The sequence below is a fragment of the Cydia splendana genome, chromosome 22 (genome assembly GCF_910591565.1).
Source record: "Cydia splendana chromosome 22, ilCydSple1.2, whole genome shotgun sequence".
In the NCBI taxonomy this organism is placed as follows: domain Eukaryota; kingdom Metazoa; phylum Arthropoda; class Insecta; order Lepidoptera; family Tortricidae; genus Cydia; species Cydia splendana.
Window position 1 is genome coordinate 2,303,255 of NC_085981.1, and position 16,546 is coordinate 2,319,800.

At 39.6% G+C, this 16,546-nt stretch overlaps 1 protein-coding gene across 1 annotated transcript; it reads right to left on the bottom strand.

The window, feature by feature from the left end:
* Positions 1-969: 969 nt before the first annotated feature.
* LOC134801464 (zinc finger protein 41-like) lies at positions 970-15,069 on the bottom strand. The gene is made up of 11 exons (XM_063774061.1): positions 14,349-15,069; positions 13,701-13,852; positions 13,551-13,596; positions 12,864-13,054; positions 8,933-9,061; positions 7,729-7,805; positions 7,090-7,206; positions 5,943-6,152; positions 5,263-5,364; positions 3,149-3,368; positions 970-2,281 (listed from the first exon to the last, which is right to left on the bottom strand). The coding sequence occupies exons 1-11, from the start codon at positions 14,596-14,598 to the stop codon at positions 1,886-1,888; spliced, it is 1,890 nt and encodes a 629-aa protein (XP_063630131.1). The 5' UTR covers positions 14,599-15,069; the 3' UTR covers positions 970-1,885.
* Between the last annotated feature and the right edge of the window lie 1,477 nt (positions 15,070-16,546).

The following is a 16,546-nucleotide window of genomic DNA, read 5'->3' on the forward strand; positions in this document are numbered from 1 at the left end:
AAAAAAATTGCGGTTTATTCGATTTTTGACAAAGTTGCGTTCGGCGCTCGAGGTCACAAACTTGGATTATTCATTGGGCCAACATCATAAACAAGTCTGCAAAAAATCAGAACTACCGGATTTGACGCAAACGCAAAATGTATAATTTTACTGTATTATAAGGTCAATGTGGAGAAGATCAGCATAATATATAAAATTCATTGCTGGGAAGACCGTCGTATGGCAAGAACTTTCGTATTTAGAATGCGGACGTCGCTCAGACACAGTCAGAAAGGAGGAGCTTCTCCTTCTGCTCTACCGTCCTCCTACAAGTGGAGTATGTGTACAAACGCAAGAGCACAGAATAAATAATAGTACTAGGTACAGAAGACTCACTCCCTAACAAAACGCGTCTGTTACGATCAGCACAGATATGGCCGCTAGGTGGCGACAGCGCCACGCGCGGCTTATGGCAAACCCCAAAATTGGTGTGGAACGGATGTACTTTTAACTACCTGTAGCAAAGCGACGAAATCGCGGAGTGAGCCACGCCTGGCAAGAGTTAAAAGCGACGAAAGAGTTTGTAGACGGTCTTCCCTTATAGATGGTCTTATCCACATTGACACAGTACGTCAGGTGACAACGAAAGCTTAATATTGCAAAAAACAAATTAAACAAATATTAACCTTGGTGTCAAGTGTAAAAATATGGGTGCATAAATTATACTCAAAAATATGTCCCATAGCCCTTGTCAGTAAAGAACTATGTGACATATTTATGAGTAAGTTGTCTACACCCATATTTATACACTTTACTGTTTCACCTGTACGGTTACCATCAGTTTGTCACTGACATAAACGCCGTCGAGAACGTAATTTACTTTCTATACATCCCGTTTGCACTAATATGCGAGTGCGAGCGAGATGTATAGAAAGTAAAATTACGTTCTCGACGGCGTTTATGTCAGTGACAAACTGATGGTAACCGTACTGGTTCTCTATGGCTCTTAACTTGTGATAGTAATTATAATTACTGAGTTTTGGTCGTCATCTGACGATATACCCACTGTATTATATTATACGATCACCTGTAAAATCATTTATTCTACATCACATTACAAAGCGAAGACTAGATTCAATACATAATACGTTCAAATACTTTTCACAACATCATTGATCATCAAAATGGTCTTGGGCTACAATTTTATTACACTTGAATCCCTCACTACGTTCAGCATTATATTTTAGAATCCCCTCACTACGCATTGTTCATGATTATAAATATCATTTCGTTTCGCTCTCTTGCGACACAATTTCTTTACAATAAATGTAGACTATTACATTAATACCCCTGCAAGGATTTGATAAATACTTTTTCACTCACATCACACCATACTTTTCAAATCTTCCTAATCGAACAGCGTCACACTAATCTTACTGTCACTGTCCATTTTAAATTTGCCACACTGTCTCAAAACCTATTTTCTTTTCAAATTTCAATTTCTTTCTTTCACACTCAAATTTTGAAGTTCAATGTTGGGCGCCCCTGAAAGAAATAAACCTTTTGATAGTTCATTAAAGTTGGGTACCCCTGACAGAGGGGACAAACCCACCGAAACGTTTACGAACGTTTCGGTGGGTTTAATGCTTTTTTGGCTTGTTTTAATCACACCCTACTTTTCAAGTCTTCTAAATCGAACAGTGGCACACGAATCTCACTATCACTGTCCACTTCCTGCTTCACTAACACTGTCTCAAAACTTTTTTCCTTTACAGTCACACTCAAATCTTGAGGTTCAATGTTGAGCTCCCCTGAAAGAGGTAAACCTTTTGATAGTTCATTAAAGTTGGGTACCCCAGACAGAGGTCGTAAACCTTGGGTTTAATGTTTTTCTGGCTTGTTTTAATCACACCCTACTTTTCAAGTCTTCTAAATCGAACAGTGGCACACGAATCTCACTATCACTGTCCACTTCCTGCTTCACTAACACTGTCTCAAAACTTTTTTCCGTTACAGTCACACTCAAATCTTGAGGTTCATTGTTGGGCGCCCCTGAAAGAGGTAAATCTGTTGGTGGTTCATTAAAGTTGGGCGCCACTGACAGGGGTCGTAAACCTTTCGGTGGGTTCAAAGCTTTTCTGGCTTGTTTTAAAGCCTTTATTTCGGCTCGGGTCATGTTGAGGTGCTTGAGTTGCTGGTGCACTTTGACGTAGCCCTCGCACTTGAAGCGGACCCCGCAGTCGGGGCAGGGGTACGTGTTGTCGGTGTGGCTCTTCTTATGGCGGTTAAGGACTTGCTTGTTCTGAAACAAGAGTTTGTTATTTTAACAAAGTTATTTTGCTATTGATTGTAGATACAGCTAGGGGGCATCTCTTAATTACTTCGCAATTTTAGAGGAAAAGACTATGACAGCTTCGTTACGGCAGTGGGGAGACACTCCTGACTTCGTGCAAACTCGGCTCCATTCGGCTCAGCATTGCTCCGAGCAATTATTAGAGTTGGCACAACTTGACGTCCCTTTGCGTGCACGACCACAGATAAGATAATTACTTGAATTTTGACAACCCTAAATAGTCGAAAGGAATAGTGCCATAAGTTAGAAAAGGATATCATGATTCGACCCTGAATCGCTGTCAAACTTCGGTTTTGTAGGAAGTGTCCTTTCTGTACGGTAGTACTATTACTTATTCTGTGGTTACGGAATTCGCACCCGCAGCAGAACAGCTTGCCGCGGCTCGGCGCATGCGACCAGACGATGTGGGAGCGCTCGCCTTTGCCCCGGTAGACACTTAACAAGAACAAAAACTCACCGCGAACGCTTTATCACACTGGTCGCACTTATGTATCCTTTCCCTCTCATTACCTAAATGGTGTATCGCAATATGGTCCTTCAGTCTGCTCCGTGTACGGAATTCGCGACCACAGCGCAGAACAGTCGAAAAATAAAAACTCACCGCGAACGCCTTATCACACTGGTCGCACTTATGTATCCGTTCCCTCTCGTGACCCAAATGGTGTATAGCGATGTGGTCTTTAAGTCTGCTTCGTGTACGGAATTCGCGAACGCAGCAGAACAGAGCGCGCTTGCCGCGGCTCGGCGCATGCGACCAGACGATGTGGGAGCGCTCGCCTTTGCTCCAGTAGACACTTAACAAGAATAAAGACTCACCGCGAACGCTTTATCACACTGGTCGCACTTATGTATCCTTTCCCTCTCGTGACCTAAATGGTGTATCGCAATATGGTCCTTCAGTCGGCTCCGTGTACGGAATTCGCGACCGCAGCAGAACAGCGCGCGCTTGCCGCGGCTCGGCGCGTGCGACCAGACGATGTGGGAGCGGATCTCGCCTTTGCTCCAGTAGAAGCGTTTGCAGTCATCACATTGGTACCTGGACATGATAATTACTACTATTAGAAGTATTTGAACAAATTAAATTATTTTTCAGAAAAATATTTTAATTTGTTTTTTATCAAGTAGAAACACTACCGGGCCACTCGGGGGGTGGCCGAGTGGTTCAGGCACCTGCCGCGATAGTAGAGGACGCTGGTTCGATTCCAGCCTGGGGCACTGGAGGCCTTGGTCAATTTTTCTTAGTATATGACATTTATATTAGTTTATAATTTATATTAGTCGTGTTTCTACTTGATAAAAAACAAATTAAAATATTTTTCAGAAAAATAATTTAATTTGTTCAAATACTTCTAATAGTATTGATTAGCAGCGCCATCTCTCTCGCTAACTCGGTATCACATGAGATGATCCAGTTAGAAGGTCCGAACCATACTGTTCTACCTAAGGGATGGCCAGGGGGCGCCATAAGCCTTCAGTAAGAAGTGCATATACTTGGAAAAATTCGACCTACGCCACTGTGGCCCGGTGGCCGAGTGGTTCAGGTACCTGCCGCGATAGCAGAGGACGCTGGTTCGATTCCAGCCTGGGGCACTGGATGCCTTGGTCACTTATTCTTAGTATTTATTTATTTATTTATTTAAACTTTATTGCACAAAGTATATACAAAAATGTACAAATGGCGGACTTAATGCCAAATGGCATTCTCTACCAGTCAACCATAGGGCCAAACAGACATCTACAATTGGTGCAGAGAGAGAAATATACCTATTCAGTGAATATAAAAAAAGCAAACTATACATATAAACTACATAAATAAATAAAATATATATAAACTACTACATATTTATACAATACATACTATAAATATAATAATGATGGATATTATTCGAACTCTTGTTTTAGCAAATGCTTACGCAACAACCGCTTAAAAGAAAACTTACTTGGAGCTTGTCTAATATTTAGAGGGAGTGAATTCCAAAGACGACTAGCCTGGACGGCGAAAGAATTAGTCATAAAACCAGTACGGTGAGAAGGTATGGTCAGTTTGAGAACGCAGTTTGAAGAGTAGTATGTCTTCATATATTTATTTATTTCAGTTTATGATAATTACTGTATTAAATAATAAATAAATAAATATTATAGGACAGTTTTACACAGATCGACCTAGTTCCACAGTAAGCTCAATAAGGCTTGTGTTGTGGGTACTAGACGACGATATATATAATATACACATATATATAAATACTTATATACATAGAAAACATCCATAACTCAGGAACAAATATTTGTGATGAACACACAAATAAATGCCCTTACCAGGATTCGAACCCGGGACCTCCTGCTTCGTAGGCAGGGTCACTACCGACTAGGCTAGGAGGCCGTTATTTATGTTCTGCTATTATTAGATACAATGTAAACTTAGCAAAAGTTTTTTCACAACAAATTCAACTGTGGTTATTGTTACAGGAATGTGAGGGAATGATGTAAACATAATTTATAGTCATTGTATATTAAGTCGTATAAGTAATTTCCACGAAAATATAATGGCTGCGTTATGTTTCTTCAGGGCATTTTTCTTAGCAGCGCTTTATTTGTAAATGAAAATGTTATTACTACATTTTAACTTGTCTGTGGTAATATTTAAAATATAATCTGTGGCGCCCTGTAGACGCCACTTTGAATTTGTTTAATTATGGCCCGATTGCTTTCTGGGACATAGTTGACAACAGGGGTCCGTCTGTCTGTCACCAGGCTGTATCTCATGAACCGTGATAGCTAGAAGAACAGTTGAAATTTTCACAGATGTATTTCTGTTGCCGCTATAACAACAAATACTAAAAACCGCCGTTTTTTGCGCAATGGTACGGAACCCTTCGTGCGCGAGTCCGACTCGCACTTGGCCGGTCTTATTTAAAATACAAAATACTTACTTTTTGGTTCTGTCAGTGTGCATCCGTCTGATATGTTGCCGCAGCAGAGCGGGAGTCGTACACTCGCGCTCACATTGCGGACATCGCTGTAACATTCGCCGCCTGTGGACAAATACATATTTTCATTGCTCTTGAGATTTACATTTTTAATAGTTGAGAAAAACATAAAACCGTCTAAAGGTCTCCCCAGATATATCGACGCGTATTCGGCAAAATCCGATAGGGAAAAGCTTTATATCCGCGCAATAAGAGCGAAAAAGCCGTCGACGCGCTGGCAGGCGCCGGTCGAAGCGAGCCGAGCCGAACGACGACTTTTTCGCTCTTATTGCGCAGACATAAAGCTTTTACCTATCAGATTCGGCGTCGACATATGTGGGGGATTAGCTAGCGACGCCCTTGGTGATTTCAGTAGTTTTATCTCGCCTTTTCTTATGATTCCATGCCTATTACGACTTTTTATATATAACTTACACTTGTGTTCCTATTTCGTTATATACAACTTACTGTTTATCTCCAGATTGCTTGTTGAGCTCAATGCAACCTTAATCCCTTCTTCGTATGAAACATGAGAGGGCAGAGCGAGCACGGAATATTCCGATTTCTTGAGTGGACCGCTAGATGGCGCCATAAGGCATGCTTGCTCTTGAAATGCTTGAGAAGTATCGTATTATATAACTTACTCTTTATCTCCGGAATGCTTGTTGAGCTCATGTAGTCTTAATCCCTTTTTCGTATGAAACATGGAAGGGCAGAGCGAGCACGGAATGTTGCGAGTTCTGGCGTGGACCGCTAAATGGCGCTTTAATGCTTGCTTGCTTTTGAGGTGCTTGGAGCAGAGGTCGCAGATGAAGAGCTGGTCGACTGGGTTGCGGACTTCTTCGTTGTGTCGCCTGTATGTATTGTAAGTAATAAGTATTTTTAGGGCAATATTTGATTTTTGAATCGGAAAAGAACGTCTCTTTTTAGTGAGAAATATTTAACGGGGAAATGTAATATTTACACAGCGGCAAACCCAAAAGAGTGGACAATTTACATTACAGAAAGTGACGTCATTGCTTATTCAATTCAAATATACTTTATTCATGTAGGCCTTATGAACGTTTTACATACTTATATATTGTCTTAAGCTAATTATCAGAGCAATTTATTGATGTTATTATTATTCCATAATAATAACATCAATAAATTGCTATAATTGATATTTTCCATAATAGGCCTGGATCCCCACTCCGGGTCATTCCTGGTACAGAGGTTGTCCATCGCGATTCAGCGCGGTAATGCGGCGAGCGTTTTGGGCACCTTTGCGCCTGGGATGACGCGGGGTGGGATATTTGACTGACTACTGACTGCTTTGTTTTTGACTTGTGTTTTTTTTATAATAATATTGGATTATTATACAGATCAAATTAAATACTAACAATTTCTTAGTATTTCCTTTAAAATTCCAGTGACACTTGGCAGCAATGTCCCTATATCCCCAAAATGTAGTCCCGTATTGGCATAATCTATGCACAAAGGCGTAATACTCAAGCCTAGTATCTACTAAACAACATTCACATGACAGATGAGTAGGAAAATTTCATAATAGGGACCGTGCGCGTCGGAGGGCCTGCTATCTTGTGGCCTGAATTGGAAACATATGTACACATGTACATTGCCATTGCCAAAGCAAGTGCTACCATCTACCGTTCTCGTAGGTACGTTTCGTTGTCCATCTTGTCTTGTGGGCTACATCGGAATCATAAACTACACATCTACGCCTGCGCGGCGGCCTGACGGCTCCTGTGCTGCCCCCTATAGTTCATGCACGTTCCTTATATGACATACCTAACGTGTGTGTTGTACATGCTCCGGTGGAAGAACACGCGTTTACATATAGGACACTCGTGTCGTTGCCCTTTTGTATGTTGTTGCGCGACATGTTTCTTGAGGTAGGCTGGTCTCCTAAAAGAAAAAGTTAATATCAAAAATATAAAAAAAATATATATATATATATATATAATTTATGATCCCAGCTTTTCTTAGGCTCTGTTATATTGGTACTTGAAAATTTGAGGATGTTCCTTAAAAGAGGTAGAGGTTTTCCAGAATTGCAAAAATCTGGTCGCTAGCAGTAGGTGTATGCGAGCTTTGAACAAATTTCAGCCTGCTGTTTGGTGTTATTTTTTTGTCCCATGTTCATGTGTACCTGAACTTAACATAAGAACCATGTTTTTGTTATATTATCCCGTTTATTGAACGACCCAGTCATAAATTTTGACACTAAAGGGGCCCGCAGATTACCAGTTGACCAGACGATATCAGCCTGTCAGTTTTTCGGAGCTGTCAAATTTTGCGTTTAACTGACAGGCTGATATCGTCCGGCGACCTGGTAATCAGTGGGCCCCTTAAGTGTTTTCTAACTCTAGTTATATTTTTAACAGAGTTTTCGTAAAGCGTTGGTAAAGCTATCCAAGTAATACTAACCTGAATCCCTTGCCGCACTCTCCACAGATGAACGCCTCGTGAACATGTTCGCTCATCACGTGACTCGACGCTGTCTCCTACGAAATTAAATTATTTTCATTGACGACATTTGAGAAAATTTTGTCTGTGGCACTAAATAGTTTAATGAATATTTTCATTTCTCCACTACCTAAAGGTTGTCTGGAAGAGATCGCACTTTAGCGAGAAGACCGCCTTTTCTTGCCTCTGTCTTCATGTATTATGTATGTCTCTTTGTAAATGTTTTATTGAGGTTTGCACAACCTCAAGCGTTCATAAAGAGGATTTGTATTGTATTGTGTATTTGTACTGTAGTATATGCGCTATACCAGTGGTGGGCAAAGTACAGCCCGCGGGCCATCTCCGGCCCGCGAAAAGATTTTATACGGCCCGCCTCCGGTCCTATGAAATAGTTAGTATATGGCATTGGCCCACTATTATCGCAAATCAAAATAAATTTTGGCTACAATTTGGCCCTTCACTTAAATTTCCTAAACTTTCTGGCCCCCCATGAAGAAAGTTTGCCCACCACTGCGCTATACGTACGTTAACACGCACCTTCACACTTTTTTTAGTAGTAGTTAACTCTCTATTGTACAAAAAGACAAATTAAAAATAACATACAATTAGTAAGAAGTACAAAGGCGAACTTATCCCTTTGAGGGATCCCTTTATCTCTATATATTCCGTCGGTTAAGGATCATATATCAGAATTAAACTATACATTCATCCAACAAGTTGTATTAATTAGCTCCTCACCTTACATGGCGACCCTGACAGCACTTTAAAAATCTTTTGGGTAATTATGTATTAGAAATCCAAAAGTATTTTTTTATCCAGTGTCTTAAAAGATATTTGAGAAGATACGAAGGCCGGGAGATGACTGTATATTTCTTTACATTAGAGCATCTAGGGGCAAAAGAAAAATAATACTGCACGAGCTCAGCAAGACCACATACACATCCGTCCCAACTGCGCGCGAACACGCCTTTGCCGCGCGGCCAAAAACCGACAGTAAATGGTTCTATGCGCGGCACGTTCGAGCGCGCCAATGATCGAGTTGGCTTGCGCGGCAGCCCGGTATCCATTGCGCGCGGCTGCCGCGCGAGTCAATGTTCCATAGTTTGCCGCGCGATATCGAGACGCGGCTTTAGACTATCACAATATCCACTTTGACAGTTCATACCTTGTCTTTAAACACACGCCGGCAGATGGCGCAGCGGTAGCGCCGGAAATGTCGCAGTTTATGTTTGTACATTTGCTCCTTATTGTTGCCGCGACAGCGACATATCTCGCACATAAACTCGCCTGCTTCCTGCGAAAAAGTTATTTTGTTTATTTCGACGCCGTGTTAAACACAAAAGCTGTCACGCGGACGCCACGTCACCGTTAAGTGTCAAAACTGAAATTGAACTTTATGCATGTGCACGTAGGTCTATGTTGCTCTGTGGTCTGTGACCGATTAATCAGTCTTTGGCGTTGGACCTGCGGTGCGGATATATCGGTCATTGGCGTCCAAAAGATTAAGGATGTTTGCGTCTGCATCAACATTTTCACGAAATAGGTACTACACAAAAGGTTTACTTTTTTCACAGCTTCAAGCGACCGTAGACCTGAGTATATGGTTTTAATTTCAATTCGATACCTCTACGGCCTCTACGCGTTCCCGAGATAAAGGGTGTTGACAGACAGACGGAAGGACAACAAAGTAATCCTATAAGGGTTTCATTTCCGGGTTAAGCGATATTTTTTCTCGCAACATAAATGACAGACTGAGAGGACACTCTCTGAAACTGACACGGACGCAGAGTAGTAGCAACCCCAGACGACATCTAACCGCGTAGTGAGAATGTGGAACAGTTTACCCGAGTCAGTGATCAGTGCACCTTCGATAAGCTCTTTTAAAAACAAACTCGATGAACACTTTCGTAGACTACAAAACACAAGTGGACATTGATGTGCACGTATCAGCTTTAAGCTGCCTGTGCATTCACATATAATATAATAATAATATATAAAATTGAAAAACCAGAACGGGATAAAAAACGAGGGAAGAAGCGAGATGGCGCCTTACAAATTTCTAAAAAAGTTTTTGACACGTTTCTCGAATACGACGCACGTATGATAAGAAAAACCTGTTCAAATCAATTATCTACATATGGGAATAGAACTAGAGCATAAAAACTATCGCTTCCGATGCGTATTTAATTTACAATAAGGAAAATAAATTTTCATAACAATCTTCATTTTACGACATCGGCCATTTCTCGGCAACTCTCGGTTGCTTTCGTTTGGCGGTGCTACAGATTAGACCAAATAATCCGTAAGTTAAAGTAAACTAAATTATGTTTGTCATGTTGGTATAAAGGTATTTCTGAGTTTTTTTACACGAAGTAAAATAAAAAGTGCTGTCAACCTCAACCTTAGTCTATAGAGCCCATACGAGTGATTTATGTCATATATGACTTATCAATCAAAGTAATTACCTATTAATTACTATATTATTATTATCAATTTGTATTTTGTTGTTTTAAATTTATTTTTGAGTTATATTATTCAGATTGACTTTCACGGCTTCGGCAAACATTGCCATTCGTCCGGGGAACGGGCTAAGAATGCTGAGATGGGCCAAAAATACAAAGTTGATAGTAAGTTATGTAGGTAGATTAAAGTGCATGTTCACATATTATTGAGCGACCTGATAAAAATAAGCAAATGTACAGTCAGCAGTCAGCCAAATATCGTAATATAATTTTGTTGCCATAGAAATAAGGATGTGGTCCGATATAGTGGCGAAATATTGAGAGACAAAAGCGGCTAAATTCAGTGGTGGCTTGGACACTTAGAGAGAATGGGAGAGGATCGTGCGGTGAAGAGAGCGCAGGTACTTGGGACAACAAAATGGGAGACGCCCCGCCCGAGTGGACGTCCTAGGTACCGCTGAAACGACGTAGTTGCTCAAGACCTGCTCAACCTCGGCCATGGCGACTGGCGAGAGCTATCGCAAGACAGAGAGGACTAGACTACCTATGTTTGTATGAAAAGGCGATTTAAGGGCGGTGGTCGTCCATATTCGTCTTAAGGCGAAAATTAATCTAATGAACGTTTTTGCATCTAGGCTTATAAGAACAAATAATAATTTTATCTTGAAACAAGTTTTAAATAAATACGTGTAGATGAAAAAATACAATCTTGCCTTTTATCAAATCACATCATTTTTTGACAAATTTGAGAATTGAGTTATTCAAATAACGGCTACAAATAAGAAATCCCTATCACAGTTTTAAACCATGGCACGGTTGAATACATAATAATGTCGGTATTTAACTAAACATAAGCTGAACTCTTTATTTCATTTACGCGAGCGGAGCTGCGGGCCCGTCTAGTAATAATATATATAATAATATAATATTTATTCTCCCTAAAAATCACTAGAACAATCACTAATCAGTCACTTCCTGGTTAAACTAGAAAACATGATGCTGGCCCATGGTATAATAATATACTCCGCCTGGTATTCCATTCCGAGATTCGCGTATGACCTAACTGACACGCGCCTACGTCATCATGCTGTTTACAGGTTCTCAAACTTTGAAATGTGGGAGAATTTTAACCAACGGTGAAAATTATTTTAACGGCATTAATTTTAAGTTATTCATGTAGAAACATAGTAAAATAAAACAAATCTAATGTATTAAATTAAACTTTATTTATCTATACAAGACAAACGTTTAAAAAACTAATTCACAGTTACACATTAATTACCAAGCTTACGACGTGAAAAGTTTGGAAAACACTGCGACTGCTGACACTGAGCGAGAAGGAAATAACAATTAACACGCGTTCGACAAGGATGACGGTCAGGGCATGAAGTTATCTAGATCCGAATTGTCAAATGTCCACAGCGCTATCCTGTGTTGCCAGTAGTATAAACAGAATTACCCGAAAGTCTGAAATTTCTTTCGTGAATCGGAAGATATTGCTAAAGAGTAATTAAAAATGACGTGTTATTGTAAAATTTAAGCTAAAATACATATAAATGAAAATTATAAAATTATAAAGAAATATTTTAACTTATTAACCATAGGTATAATGTACCCATGTAACATGTTATGTTGAAATAAAGTGGCAATGTTATTGTGACGTAATCGCGTGTCACTCTGGGAATGGAAGACCATGTTTTATTAGACCATGTGCTGGCCTACAAGAACCACTGGACTACAAGCATAGAGAAATATAATAAGAATAGAGTACTCCATACATCAGTTTTGGTACCAAAACAACTATTATTTTCACAGTCGACATCTAGCATCGAGAATTATCAGTACCGCTACTTGATCTTGATGCTAGAATTCTCTAGTGTCGCGACTCACGAAAATTGTATTGAACAACAATTTACAACTAATTAAAAGCAAAAGGATTTGAAAATAGATTTCCGGTTAATCTGGTTATAATATTAGCTGAAAATTGTTAAGCATTAGACTTTTCGGTCGTTGCAACATCTATTGTCAAGTAGAAGTAGGTACTGATAATTCCGCTACTCGATGCTATCGAATTGTCGACTACGAAAATGTGACGAAAATAATAGTCGATTTGGTACTAAAACGAATGTATGGAGTGCATGAGCACTATGTATTTTTTTCTCTATGACTATAAGAATGGGGTCAGTACAGCGGTGTCACGCACACGAATTCGAGCCAATCGTGCAGTTTAACGCCACAACGCGATTGAGTTCGCAATGTTCGCATCACGAGTGCGATTGCTCGCAACTAGTTGCGTTAGACTGCAAGATTGGCTCGAATTCGTGAGTGACACCGCTGAACTAGCACCGTTCTTAGTGCCCGTAAGGCTCGCAATGGCGGATTTGCAGTCTTTACCGCCCTAGGCCCCAGGGCCTGTTGTCGCCCCTTTCTCAGCACCCATCATATTGACTACATTTGTTTGTTTTGAGTTATTTCTTGTTATCATCAGCGAATGTTTTGTCACAATTTGCCGCCCCTAATATCTTGCCGCCCTAGGCCCGGGCCTACTGGGCCTTAGGGCAAATCCGCCACTGAAGGCCCGTCTTGATATATAAGTCAATGGTTAAAATGCACAAGAAAAAAATAGGTACTCACCGGCGCATGGCTTTTCATATGCAACAAATACGGCTCCTCCATAACAAAGCCTATAGCGCAGTCTTCGCAAAAGTACCGCATATGCCGGCGACTTTGCCAGAGATCTCTGAACTCTATCTCTCTCTCTTCCTCCGTTATGGTCACTAGCTCTATGTTCTTTGTCACATTGTCGGAGTAGCAGTTTTCTTTTTCTGTAGAATGGATACAAATTAAGTGAAGTTAGGCTGTACAACATGAATATCATATCACATTGACTATTGCTACATTAACCCTTCGAACGCCAAGCCTTGTCGGATAAACTGCCTCTACATATCGACACTAGAGATGCACTACTTAAAAAAAAACTCGTATCTTGTTCTGTCAATCAAAAGAAAAATGTGGTATCTATATGGGATGCACACAGAGTTACTGCTTTTCACCTTTGAGTAGTAGTTTGAGATACAAGATTTTTTCAAAGTAGTGCCAATATGTATATTTGGAATTTACTTGAATGTATCTAATTTTATTTCAACATGCACAAAGGTTGATTTAGCTTATGTATTTTAAAGCTATTTTCTAGCGTAGACGTCAACAGACTTGAGCAGCTACAGCCCAATATCAACCTTTGTGCATTCAGAGAAGGTTCGCGATGAACATGCGCCACGCACGTTAGGCGTTCAAAGAGTTCAAGTATGAAAAGTCACTTACTCTTTGCCTTGTTCGTATATGTTTTCTTCACTATTTCATTTATGACCTGAAACAAATTGAGCTTACTGTGGGACTAGGTTGATCTGTGCAAAATTGTCATACAATATTTATTTATTAATATTTATTGACTGTTCTACAGTAAAGCCTTACCTTTTTCTTCTTTTTTGGTGGCTTATAGTCCTCATCAGGATCCTTTGACCTCTTTGGTATCTTAATGCGAGTTCTCAGGCTAAGATTGTTCTGCGGTTGAGCTGTTTCTTGATATTTTGCTAGGGCATAGCTGGCCAGGTCCAGCTCATCATCTGTGGAAATAAGTTAACCATTATTAACCTCTTGTCCATGTATGATAAAGATCCTGACCAAATATTTGTCCATATTTTTCGATTGTGTTTTTGTGAACTTGCTGCTCTAATCAGCACAACTGAGATTTGAGCCCATAATTATTGACCACCACGCATATATGAAATGAAAGGAATAATGCAACCACTGGACAGAAGTTGTAGTACTGGGCATCCTGTGCACTCATGGCGAAGGGTGAATTTCCGCCAAGAGTGAGCTACAAGCAAGGCCGTCTTAAACTATGCTGGGGCCCTTGGGCACATAATTATTTGAGGCCCTTTCAGAAAGTAAAAAAAGTGTATTAAACTAACATTTTTCTACTATGATCTTCTATTTATTATGAGTAAGTAAATATACTGTTACTGTCTGTCCTTCGGGGCCTCCTGAGGATGGGGGCCCTGGGCATGGGCGCCGTGTGCCCTTTTGGTAAAATCTCAAACTATAGGACTATAAACTTACCACTACTATAAAAAGTAGGTTCAATCTTGACTGTTATATGTTCAACTGCATTAGAATCATATTCCTCTTTAACAGTCAAATTTTCCGTTCCTTCTTCATATTCCTTTTTAACACTAGAAGTAACTTCAACTGAAGCTTCTTCTTCATCTGGGGGCTCCACTTTAATCTCCACATCACACTCTATTATCTCACTTTTGATCACAACAGATATTGGACTTTGTATTTCATCTTCCATATTTACATTTGCCATGTTTATATTCTATGTAATTAAATATAGGATTTTTAAGATGATACTCATTGCTTCATGAAATACTGGGACTTTATAATTGAAATAGGTAGCTTTTTAGTATGGGTAGAACATATAATTATATTGAAATTTATAGAGGTAAGTAACAGAAGTTTATCACTTTATTTACTACATAATTTTAAGTTTTTGCCACATGTTATTACATTTATTCACCATTTCACCGCTTAAAAGCTTGAAATTCACGTTAACACGTACTACTTTGCCCAAAAACATCAAAAAGATGGCTGATCTAGTTCTGTATGTGTGTATGTATATTCGTTTTCATCTCCCAAACCTAGTTTTTGACAATGACAAATGATACGTCAATCGATTGTCCAGTAGCGTTGCGCAAGTAGCCTCGCAGCTATTTAGATAAAAATCAATATTTTTTAGAAATCAGAAATTTATCACTTTTTTTAAAAGGTATTTAATTTGTAAACACTTTCCATGATAGCCGGGTGCACGAATACGAAGTATTACGAACTGATTTCACATGAGATTAAGTAATCTTCATACGTAAATCAAAACAAATATATTCTATGTTTATATCAAATCGAAATTAAATAACGGTATTAACTACTTATTTTTATGTTATAGTCCGTAGCAAACCAATTACAAAAACAAAACAAATTAGTTGAGTACTAGAGGGGGGAATGGGCCGCCCCGGGCAAGGGGGATGGGGAATGGGGATGGCGGAAGGTGGGGATAGAACTTTTTTAGTTTGACATTTCACACATGCTTTAACTTCGTATATTTTGGCCAAAAAAAATGCAGTTCAGTAGGGCTATGATGGTCAGCTCTTTATCATTTGTCACCATGCCTGTCACGGTCTAACAAATATGTAAGTGCGAAAGTGACGCATGGCACGACAGGTGATAAAAATGCCGACCATAATACCGCTTGGACATTGACTTGCTTGACCAGCCTAAAGCCCCCCATTCACACTCCTACCTTGTAGTCCGCCTTGCAGGACTACGGCGTAGGATATAGCTCACACACCCTCCTACGTTGTAGTTCGCCTTGCAGGACTACGGAGCAAGAAATAGCTCACACACGGTACTGTTTTGAAAGAAAAAAAGAAAATACATTTATTTACGTCAACCAATCATTAAATTGTAAATTTTACATAGGCACATACATAGACGTTAAATAGGACCCCCACTTAAATTTAAATTGACAACACATACAGGAAAAAATAAATATAACTATAACTAAAAGATAAGCCTACCGCCATAAAACATAACAAAAACATGAGGATATAGTAAAAAAAAGTTAAGAGTAAAGAGTTAGGAGTTAAATTGGCCTAGTGTGAGAAGGAAAGAGATAAGGGTGATTAATGGTATTAATGTTGCCGCTAAATGTATTAGGTGTTAGATAATAGTATACGATATTTTTGTTTTGCCGTCCATCACCAGTACTGCTTCGTTTCTCACAAGTGTCGGTCTACTTAGTGCCAGTTGCACCAACCACATTTGACAGACTGATCAACGTCAGCCGTCGCGCCCCAGCGCTTTACTATGATACTTTCCATACATAAAAATTTAGCAAACTCTTTAACGATACGAACAGTTTGGTGCAACCGAAACTCTTGAAAATGTTACGTGCAATTAAAAATAAAAGAAAATAGCTCTTCTGCTATGTATTTTCTTGTTATTGGATAAAAATAAAAAAGAGTCTGGGAAAAGAAACTGCTAAAAATTCGCCAGAGAGCGTCATATTTCTTAAGTAGGTATTAATAATAATTGTTGCAATACTTGCAATGCCTATTCCTCCATTGTTTGTTGGAGTGATTGGGTGATTTCTGGTCCCAAAAACAGCGATTTTCTTTATAAATTTCAAAAAAATGGCGCGTATTGTTGTCATACGTCAAACACGGTAGTCCGCAACGTAGGACGACAACGCACACACAATC